At 53.1% G+C, this 10,394-nt stretch overlaps 2 protein-coding genes across 2 annotated transcripts; one reads left to right on the top strand and one right to left on the bottom strand.

The window, feature by feature from the left end:
- The first annotated feature begins 1,163 nt into the window (after positions 1-1,163).
- On the top strand, positions 1,164-4,900 carry YRDC (yrdC N6-threonylcarbamoyltransferase domain containing). Its single transcript, XM_055704636.1, has 6 exons — positions 1,164-1,321; positions 1,520-1,715; positions 2,136-2,250; positions 2,588-2,707; positions 3,442-3,584; positions 3,927-4,900. The coding sequence occupies exons 1-6, from the start codon at positions 1,180-1,182 to the stop codon at positions 3,988-3,990; spliced, it is 780 nt and encodes a 259-aa protein (XP_055560611.1). The 5' UTR covers positions 1,164-1,179; the 3' UTR covers positions 3,991-4,900.
- Positions 4,901-5,033: 133 nt separating this feature from the next.
- Positions 5,034-9,663, bottom strand: MANEAL (mannosidase endo-alpha like). The gene is given in 5 exon segments (XM_027806066.2): positions 5,034-6,013; positions 6,015-6,039; positions 6,041-6,082; positions 6,084-6,467; positions 6,918-9,663. Coding segments are annotated over 5 exon segments (726 nt in total). The 5' UTR covers positions 7,028-9,663; the 3' UTR covers positions 5,034-5,848.
- Positions 9,664-10,394: the final 731 nt, after the last annotated feature.

Genomic DNA, 10,394 nt, shown 5'->3' with positions numbered 1-10,394 from the left:
CGGTGTGGCTAAGAGGTAGAGTGGAAATGATGAATTTACGAATTTTTCTTTGTATGTGAAATGCTCTGCAGTCCCTTTAATGCAAACACCAGCTGTGCTCGATGCAGCAGAGGTGAGAAAGACAAAATTTCCTGTTGGTAAAGATGGTAGTTGTAGCATCCCTGCTTTGGAAGTTGCAGGTATGGGGTACCTCCCAGGGAAGAGAATGGGAACTTTGGGGAAAGCTAGTGGCAATAAGGAAAATGGACTGAACCTCCCTGCTCAATAAATCGAGATTTCTGTGATGCAAAGCATTTCCACGTGGCAAAAAAACCCCCATGCCAGCAGCTGGAGGGCATCTCCCACCCCCCAGCTGTAGCTTGTTGCTGCCCCACGGATTATGTGTCTGTGAGTTTGGAATCATAGTTCTCATCAGGGACTGAGCTGCTACTCGCAAAGTAAGGCACAGCTTTTGTGCTTCTCCAGCCCTTCTAACATCAAGTCGGTCACCGACTAATCCTGTTGCTTTAAACAGGGAAGGGAAGAGGCAGTGTGTGAGATGGAAGGCAAGCGGCGGGCAGACGGGGTGAGAGACACTCAGACCAACCTGCTTTATTTTAAAGTGTAAATTTAGTAAGATCATGCATCAGTGCAACAAGAGAAGGCACAGCCCGGGGCCGCGGCCGAGGGCTTGGGCCCTGGTGGTTCGTCCCCGGCACACACGCGTGAGGCCGCCTCGGAGCCCGCGGCCCAGCACCACCTCGGTCCCCCGGCTCAGCGCTGGGCCCCGCCGCCGGGCTCTGGGCTGCCCTGGGCCGCGCCCGGCCCCCGCCCAGCCGGGGAACAGCGCGGAGCGGGGGCCGGGGCCGTCTCCCCGGGGCTGGGGCAGGGCCGCAGGGCGGCCTGCAGGGCGGCCATCTCCGCCATCAGCTCCTCGCAGGCGGCGATGCGGGCCCGCAGGTGCCGCTGCCGGGCCTCCAGCAGGCTCCGCAGGCGCCGCCGGCCGTCCTGCACCTGCGGCGGAGACAGCGGTCACGGGCGGCGCCGCGGGCGGCCCCGCGCCCCCCTCCGCCCCCCCCCGGCACCCACCGCGGGCCCGCGGGGCTCCCCCGCCGCCTCCGGCCCGGCCCGCGTCGCCATGGGAACGGCGCGAGCCGCCCCGGATGTGCGTCACCGCGGCGGCCCGGAAGTGGCTCTCGCATGCTGAGCGCGCGGCGCGCGGTGCTGGCGGCGCTGGCTCGGGCCGGGGAGGGAGCGCCGGGCCTGGGGCCGGGGCTGGGCCGCGCCCGCCTGCTGCTGCCGCTGCCCCTGCCCGGCAGCGCGGCCCAGCCGGACGCGCGAGGTACGGGCGGGGTAACCGGGGCGGGGAGGGGGAAGGCTGGAGCTGGCGGGGAGGGGAGCCGGGGCCGGGCCTGGCGGCGGTGTGGGCCCGGGCCGTGGCCCTGGCCCGGCGTGAGGCCCGGGGCTGGGGTGGGGGTGGAGGCCTTGGGCCGGTAGCGGGGGTGCTGGGCCGCCCCGCTGACCCGCCGGTATCGCGCAGGCTGGAGGGAGGCGGTGGCGGCCGCCGTCGGTGCCCTACAGGCGGGCGGGTTGGTGGCGGTACCGACGGACACGGTGTACGGCGTGGCGTGTCTGGCCCAGGACTCTGGTGCCGTGCGGAGCATCTACAGTCTGAAGGGGCGGAACGGGAGGAAGCCGCTGGCCATCTGCCTCGGGGACGTGGACGGCCTGTACAGGTGGGTGCGAGTGGTGCTGAGCCACGGCCCGTGGGTCTCTGCTGGGCTCCGGAGCCCTTGTACAATACCCGCAGCCCTGCGCGGGGCAGGAGTGGTTGTGGGGTGTGAGGCTGCAGTGGAGCTGCTTCACCGCGCCCAGCACAGCAGTCCTGGTCAGTCACAGAATCACAGCATGGTCAGGGTGGGAAAGGATCTCTTGAGATCATCCAGTCCAACCCCCAGCAGGTTCACCTTGAGCAGGTTGCACAGAGTCATGTCCAGGCTGGTTTTGAATGTTTCCATAGAAGGAGACTCCACTGCCTCTCTGGGCAACCTGCTCTGGTGCCTGGTCACCCCCATAGTACAGGAGCTCTTCCTCATATTCAAACAGAACGTACCTGTGCATCTGCCTTTAACGTGCTTCCTCTTGCTGCCGTGTAGGTACTGCCACGTGAATGTGCCGGATGAGTTGTTGCGGGACCTGCTTCCAGGACCCGTGACCCTGGTCTTAAAACGCTCAGAAGAATTAAATAAAGACTTGAATCCTTTCACATCGGTAGGTCTTTGCTACAGGGTGAACCCCTGTTTTTGAGGGACAGTTGTGCTACTTTTGTACTTCTGTTGTAGTAGCTTTTATTCTTATGCCTGTGTTCAGCATGCTTAGCAGAACTGGCGCTTCCTGAAGCTGGTCCCTGTGCTGTTGTGTGCCCTGCAAGTTGTTTGAGCACTGCATAACCCAGCGTTGGGGGCTAGCTTACTTGTATTATTGCTGGTTCAGCAGGTGTTGATGTGGTGATTCTCTAGGGTATTAGCTTTAGGTCAAGAGCGTTTTAGGCAATGCAAGATTGAAAATGGTTACTGAGTGTAAACCCATGCTCTCTTCTTCCTTGTAGCTGGTTGGTGTTCGTATTCCAAACCACCCTTTTATTAGGGACTTGGCACGAGCTTGCGCTGGACCACTGGCTCTAACAAGTGCTAACATCAGCTCTCAGGCGAGCACGCTGACGGTTTCGGTAAGGCCTCTTTTTGCCCCTGAGTGACATTATTGTAGTTTGTCAGAGCCCCAGGCTTTTCACAATTGCCAGCTTTAGCAATGAAACAAGAATTTCTCTGTCACTATTACTATTTTTTTTAATGATAATCTTTAGATAAAATAGCCTGTGGATATGTAGTGTGGGGTAGCTGGTCTTGCTGTGATCTTCACCTTAAAAAGGAAGGAGAGCAGAGCTAGAAAGTAATATTTAAAGGCTTATAAGCAGCTTTTGATGTAGGTGCTAAATATGAAAGACAAAAATTGCTGTAGGAGGGATGGCTGTGGAATGGGACTGCTGCTGCTGTACAGCTCCTTGCGGCCTGGTAACAACCTGTAACTCAAGGACATGTCTTTTTGCAAAGCTTGTTACCCTGGTGATGACATACCTGGGCTCAGTACCAGACAAACGCCCTATTCTTGGCCCCAAATGTCTTGATAGACTTCTGGCTTTTTTTGTGCGCTCCTTAATAAACAGTGGCGCAGCTAAAAAGCCTTCAACCAGAGAATTCTTGTGACTTTCCTGCATGCCTGAGATAAATCTGTTATCAGAAATCAAGCCAGGATGTCTTCATGACAGAAAAAAGTGCAGACCTGACAGAGGAAGGGGAGAAACCAACTCCCTTGACACCAGAATGTCCAGTAATGTGTGTTAGAACGAAGTATCTTCAGGACTGTTAGCCACATCTCTCTATTATTTTTTTTTTCTTTCCCGAGGAATTCCAAGACTTGTGGCCTCAGTTGTCCTTAATCATCGATGGAGGCCCAATAGGAGATATACAGAGCCCAGAGTGTCGTTTGGGGTCAACTGTGGTTGACTTATCTGTGTCGGGGAAGTTCACCATCATTCGTCCTGGCTGGTGAGCATTCTGCTGGATGTAACTAGCTTTTTCTTTAAATGAAATGAAGCTTCCAAGTTGGGGTGGGTTTTGCTTCTTTTCCCACAGCAATTGAACCTTCACATTAACGTTATTTATTAATAACATTATTAATGTAATGCTTAATTATCAGCATGCTCAGAAATCCTGAGAGTGTGCGCTCAAATTCTGAGCCCAGGAGACCCCTTTCTGGAAAGCTTCTATATGGAGTTTGTGTTCTCCTTGATTCAGAGTGCACTGTTCTGTCTAGCTGATTGCTCTCCCAGAAAATGCAGTTTAATCCTTAAAAACCTTTTTTCCTGATGGTTCTGTTTCACCCCACAGTGCAATGATGCCTACGGTTGAAATCCTGAGGCAGAAGTATGGCTTGATACCAGAATCATCGTAACACTTTGGACTCTGAGGAGGCTCTGCAGAGCTGGTGAAGTTGGGCACCATGTGTCTGCACATTCAGGAAATGGGCTTTTGTGGCCTTGTTTAATAAGGTCGATGGGTTAGGTCAAGGTTAATAAACAAAAGATTAAAAAGAAAACCAACCCAAACAAACCCAGAACAGTAGTTGATGTGTATCTGTTAATTAGTACCACATCTGCTATAGTCTGAGAAACCAGCCTGATGTGTATGCTGACCTCTTTGTGCTGCTGTACCATTCCAAAATACTTGTCTGTTTTATTAGTGTGATTAGGCCTTTGAAATACAGTAATTTTAATGTTAGGATGGGATGATGAATATAGTGTCTGATCCACCCTCCCCATAACGCTTATGCCGTGTCTTTGTTTATTGTATCTGCACTGAAAGAAAAGCAAAGATGGAAAAGAGGTTTTTTTGAAGCTTTCACAGTGTTGTAGCTATGGTGTTCTCTGGCTGCTGTTCTAACTGTAATCAAAACCTACTACTGAAACTATCAGTGCTTTTGAAATTTAATAGTATTTAAATGGTCCCTATCTAGACGGGAGCTGCTCAGAAAGACCTGGCTTCCTCATAATATAAAGAATGAAAAGGAGCTCTTGGCTTGCTGATCTTCATTTTTTGAATGTGGACTTCCCTCTTGATTTTGTTCTGAAAACAGTGCTAAGCTGAAGTAAATAGGGAATGGATGAAAGTTTCCCCTAGTGTTTATTCTTCACTGGAAAGTAAAGTTTATGGAGCTGCTATTAATTTAAAAACTGGTAAGCAACCTGCATGATTTTGTTCTAAATGCTTATTTTTAGACATGTTGTCCCTCACTTTTGATGCACTTGGGCGCTTAGTGAGATCATGTATGGAGTTGTCATAAATAGAACCTTGTTCCACATTCAGAGCTGCCACTTCTCATTTTATTGATATAGACAAGTATAAATTTTATGGCTAATTTGGAAGGGTCTGAGCATGGCTAAAATAAAAAAGGGGAAAGCTACTGTGAGCTGAACTCTTTCAAAGCACAAATTAATGGTGTTTTCAGTTGCATTTTTATTGCAAATGTGGTTTTTTTTTCTCCTTGGTTCTAAAGGGGATAAAGCAACTTCAGATCTAAATTTTCAAAACATGGAATGCTAAACAATTGGTTAAGAGCTTTTAGTATAGATCGTTGCATTTCCTTGGTTTCCAGCACATCCAGCAGCAGTAGTAAACAGTCTGTAGCATTCCAGCTCTAATTTTCTTTAGTTATTTGGAAACAGTCGACCACAGTGACAACACCTGGCGTAGAACTCCTTGGTATAGAAGCGGTTGGGTAAAGTAAGAGGGTATGTAACGGCGTGGCTTAATTTTCACCTGCAGTGGGCAACTTGAAAGAATATTTACTCCTCTTTACAATAAGCTGATGGAGAAATGCTTTGACGTAGTTGCTAGTGGAGTGAGGGATGTGTGATTGCTGCAGGCAGCTGGCCAAGGGCGCACGGTGAAATACATGCTGGAACCCAGCTAACCACATCGAATGTCACAGAGCCATGGTAAGAAAAAACAGGTCTTTGGCCCCTAAGCCAGCAGCGCTTGTGAATTCCAGAGGAGCTCTCAAAGGCTCATCTGTGCTAAATCTGCAGAAAATTAGATCTGACTGCTGCTTGCAGATTTCCTGCTCCCTTTAACTTCCTTCTGTGAGCCCGTCACTGGGGTTACGCAGACTTTGGGATGTTCACAGGCGGCTGCTCGTGTTCAGCAGCCTGGTTAGGCTGAAGGGTCTGTGGCTGCATCTCTTCAAGCACTGCTTTGTGTTGCAGCTTTGTCAGTGGGATGCCTTTTCGAGTAAGGCAAGTACTGAAGTCACATCAGCCACTGCTCTTTTCTTTGCTGAAACCTTCTGCCCACCTGTGAGTCAGCTCCAGGTACATGCTGGGCTGATGAGGAAGGCAGTCCAGATAAAGGCACATCGGTGTCTTGTGCACAGCTTTTTCGATCGGTGTGCCTTCGTGCCATTTTTTGGAGGATGTGATGCGAGACAGTCTCTGGCCTGACTGTGTGCAGCCTGCAGAGCCGTGTCATAGTACTTCCCGTTGACTCTGAGTGTTGTGGCTGCTCCAGGGGCGAATGCTGGAGTTGATGTAGCCTGGGCCAGCGGTGGGGATGAACATCAGGTTGTTGGAGTCGCAGAAGGTTTTGACTGCTTTCCAGTTCTGGTGTGTTGAGCCGAAAGAGAAACCTTTGGATGCAAAGTACGTGTATGTGTTGTACCCTGCAGAGAGGATGTTGTGCTTGTGTCCCTCTTCCACCAGCAGTACTATGAACATGGCGTCGTAGACTGTGTTGCAGGGAGAGTGGCAGCCTGATGGTGTGAGAAGGTTGGCCCATGATTCAGCTGGTGTCAAGTAGGAATCATAGATGCAAAACAGCATGACACTCTTGCCGGTGCTGGTCTGGTACTTAGAAAAAGCTGCGTGAGATCCGTATCTAGAGGACAGCACAAAGTTTTTTCAGAGGTGGGGGTGACAAGCCCTCAGCAGGCATCTCCACTGTCAGGCCAGCGTGATGTGAGACTGGGTTTGCTGCAGGGGCCTCCTTTCCCAGAAACTTTGTCTCCGTCTTTGTGGGAGTACCTGTGCCTGCTCCTTTCCTTTTTTTGAAAGAAAGGGCAGAGGTGCCAGCCTCCGGGTGATAAGCTTAGAAAGCTGAGCAGAAGAAAGCAGTTTGGTGTTCTGAAGGCGAGGTATGGAAGAGCTGGAAAAAGCAGGATTTGATTAGAACCCCTGCCTGGTGCTGCCCATTGGCTCACTCTAGGCAGCTCCCGCCCCTGCACGCTGTTTTTTGGATGCTGTTCTGATGCATTTAACTCAAAGCTCTGCACGCTGTGTGCTTGAAGCAATGTTACACAGCTGGACTTGGTCTACATGGAAAACTTACTTGTCCAGAATGTATTTGATGTTCTCATGCACACTGTGGTCATCGCGCCCTTTGTATGGCCGGCCATCAAAGGCAACCTTCAAAACAGACCACAGAGATGGTATTTCCATCACACTGGTGCTGCCTTCTCTGACCCTGACCTCCTAGAAGACTTTGGACCTGCTGTAGGGGACCTTCTGGTGGCCACTGGGGGCAGACTGGGAGGACCCATTCGTGACAGGTGAATATAGCAGGCTGCTCGGTGGAGTCGGGGCTTGCACTGTTTTTCCCTAATGCTAGTAAAAAGTAAACTGAAAACCCTGCTAAGAAGAGGGGAAGCCTTGCATTTAGCTGTTGAAAAATTGTTTCTGTTATCTTAAATACGAGTACTTACTTGCTTTTACACAGTGGCTGAAGCACAGGAGCAGAACCTCTGCCCAGGTGCAGCATCGGCTCTGTACCAGAGTTGAGCAGCCTCCAGCAGCAGAGACGAGCCTTCCCTTTACGGTGTGTCGGTGCATGGTGTCCCGTATGGAGGGCGTGAGGCTCCCTGCTGTTGTCCACCAGGCCAGGACCAGCCCCCCTGCAGTGGCACATAATGGAGCGGGTCCCAGTCAAATGTGGTTTGTTCCTAAACTTTGCCTGTGCGTCAGCAGTGTGGGAAATGTTCGTGGTCACACAAATGCTTTAGGAGCGGTGGTGTTTAAGCCATGGTTGTGACCGACGCTACGAGGTGGCAGGGGGGTCCCCGGGTGCTTGGGGGGATATGGGTGTAACCAGTGCTCCGAGGTGGCAGGTGGGCCCCTGGGTGCTTGGGGAGATGCTGGTGTAACCAGCGCTCCGAGGTGGCTGGGGGTGCCCTAGGTGCTTGGGGGGATGTGTGGGATGCTGAGGGGTGCAGCCGCTGTGGCTCCGGTGCTGCGGTGCGGGGTACAGCTGCCCCTGAGCTGGATGAATGGAGCCCGGGTCCGTGGGGGCAGTGGGGGGCGGCTCAGGCAGCTGTGGGGGCAGCTGGAAGTTTGCCTTCCAGAGCTGTGTGGCTTTTGGCTGGGCTGGAGGTGTGCAAGAGCTGACTGTGGGCTGGGTGCCAGGCTGGCAGCTGTGGTGCTGGTAGGACACCAGTGGAAAGGGGCGCTGGGAGGTGTCCCGGTGCTGGAGTTCCTCATGCCAGCCAGTGAGGAGGGTGCCCGGCCAGCCCTGGTGGGAGCCTGTCTGCCGCTGTATCGCCTTGGGTGTATTTTGGCCTCTAAAATGCCTGTACCTATGCCACCTGAGTTTGCCAAAGGGATCTGGCAGACTTCTCCCTGTTGCTTGTACACCAGCGCTGCTCTGGGGATGATGCCCGTGTCCTGTCCGAAGCAGCCGCTTCGAGCCCTGCTCCTGGCTGTATTTCAGGCTTCGCCGCGTGTGGCTGCTACAGGCAGCGCAGAGCCAGGCTTGGAAGAGCAGCAAGGAATGTCCCCCTGCTCAGACGAGCTGTTTTTTGTAGAACAGGGAACCTCATCTTTGCCCTCTGTCTCATTTGGGCGTGGGGCACTAGTGCTGCTGGAGCCTCAGCTCTGCACACGTGGGATTTGCTCTAGGAGTACTTCATCTCTGTAAGAACCGTACAAATGTTGTACCCAAAGGAGCGCAGAGAGGCATCCAGCTCTTACCTCTCCAGTTTCTGAACCTGGTCAGAACACAACACAGGTTTGCCTTCCTAGGGAAGCTGCTGGTCCTCCCGACTGCAGGGAGAGAGCAGACACCACAATACGGATGTACATCAGTGGCTTGGACAGTATAAGGCAAGCAAAAGCCTCTCCCGCTTCCCTCATTTATTTTTAAAATCTCTTTAAGACCAGTGTGATAATTTTGGAGGCCTGGTTCATGCTTGGGGTGATGCTCCTGCGTTTATTCACCAGCTCACATCTGCCTGGGCTTCTTCAAGGGCTCGGTGAGCTTTGTTTCCCCTTTGCCTTTCACTTGCTGTCATATGCTGGAGGTGAGGGCACTTTTAAATCTAATTTCGTGGCTGCCAGTTGTGGGTGCAGTGAGCGTCGTGCTGAGCCAGCTGGCTCGGGAAGCCAGCAGTGTTGTGTTCGTAGTCTTTTTCAGAGTCATTTCTTTTGTTTGCTTATGCAAAGGACGCTGCTGTTTGTGACCTCTGGGCTGGCAGACCCTTGCACCTGAGCACACTGGAGCCACCAGGAACCCACTGCAGGGAAGGGGCAATGGGGCTAAATACCCCTGCTTTGTGATGGACAGTTCTAAATTGCTCTATTCAGCCTGTCATCCCACAAGTAGTTGCTAGCGTTTTCTTTCAAATAGCTACCGTCAGGCTGCAGAGGGTGGCTGCTCCAGGGAGGTAGAAGGAGCTTTCTCTTCCTGTATCTGGTGCTAAGGACAAGGACGCTGGGCAGAAATCTGCAGACCAATGAATTTGCTGTCACTATTCTCCCTCTGCGAGTTCAACGCCTCTAGAAACTATAATTAATTTGTGAACTGGCAGATGAAGGAGCTGAAGGCAGGGCAGAACCATCTAAATAAAAATTATTTGGAAGCAGTGAGCAAGGGGCATGTAGCGCACGCATCGGGATCATCGGGTCCAAGAGCCGCGTCTAAGTGGGTGCGACGGTGGCGTGGCTCCGTCTGGGTCTCCACGCTGCTCCTGTGATATGTATTCCAGCAGTATCACAAGGCTCAGTTTTTACTGGGGTCCCATCACTGAGCCCACCCACCTCCGTGTCTCCCACCACTAGATAGTGCTAGGCCACCACAGGGAGCCTGGGGCGGGAGCCCTGCGCGTGGTGGGCGAGGATGGCTCCTTGCAGGCGAGGATGGCTCCTTGCAGGCGTCGCATGGGCTGGCTGCGGTGCAGGTGGTGGCTGCTCTGCGGAGCTGCCCACCGGAGAGCAGGATGGGTGCTGTGCTCCTGCCGGTGCTGGGCCTGGCGATGCCCAAGCCGGGAGGATTTTTCCGAGTGTCGAAGTACCGTGGAGTGGTTATGTATCTTTATTGCTCGTGAGCAGCTGTCTCAGTCGCTGCTAATGGACTGTAATACACAGAGCTGACCCCAAAATGATGTCTTCACACAAATGGCCTGTCTGTGCATCTCCTGCCGTAAAAGCCCAGAGGCACCAGCTGGGTGAGTTACTGTCACTGGCAAAGCGCGTGTGCGTGAGGGGTCTCTGGGTGCTTCCCCTTCTCTGAGCCTTTGCTCTTACCTCAGCTTTCCAAGTTGGGTATCCTGCAGGGGAGCAGGAGGGATCACTTCCCTGTTGTCTGCCTGTGCAGGACCCTCTCCTGCCCGTGACTGTCCCTGCGGTGCTGGCGGGGGCTGCTCTGAGCATGGGGTATGACTCTGGAGGGGACAGAGCGGGGCATGGGGGGTCGCTCCGTGGGCGCTGGCAGGCAGTGAGCACAGGGGTCTGCTCCCCACAGCCCCTGGTTTGCAGCACAGAGCAGAGCCAGAACCAGCTGCCCCGATGCCCGGCTTCCCCCGTGGAGGCAGTTTGG

Source organism: Falco cherrug, chromosome 3 (assembly GCF_023634085.1).
Source record: "Falco cherrug isolate bFalChe1 chromosome 3, bFalChe1.pri, whole genome shotgun sequence".
Classification (NCBI taxonomy): Eukaryota; Metazoa; Chordata; class Aves; order Falconiformes; family Falconidae; genus Falco; species Falco cherrug.
The sequence above is the reverse complement of the archived record's forward strand: the minus strand, read 5'-3'. Positions and strand labels throughout refer to the sequence as shown.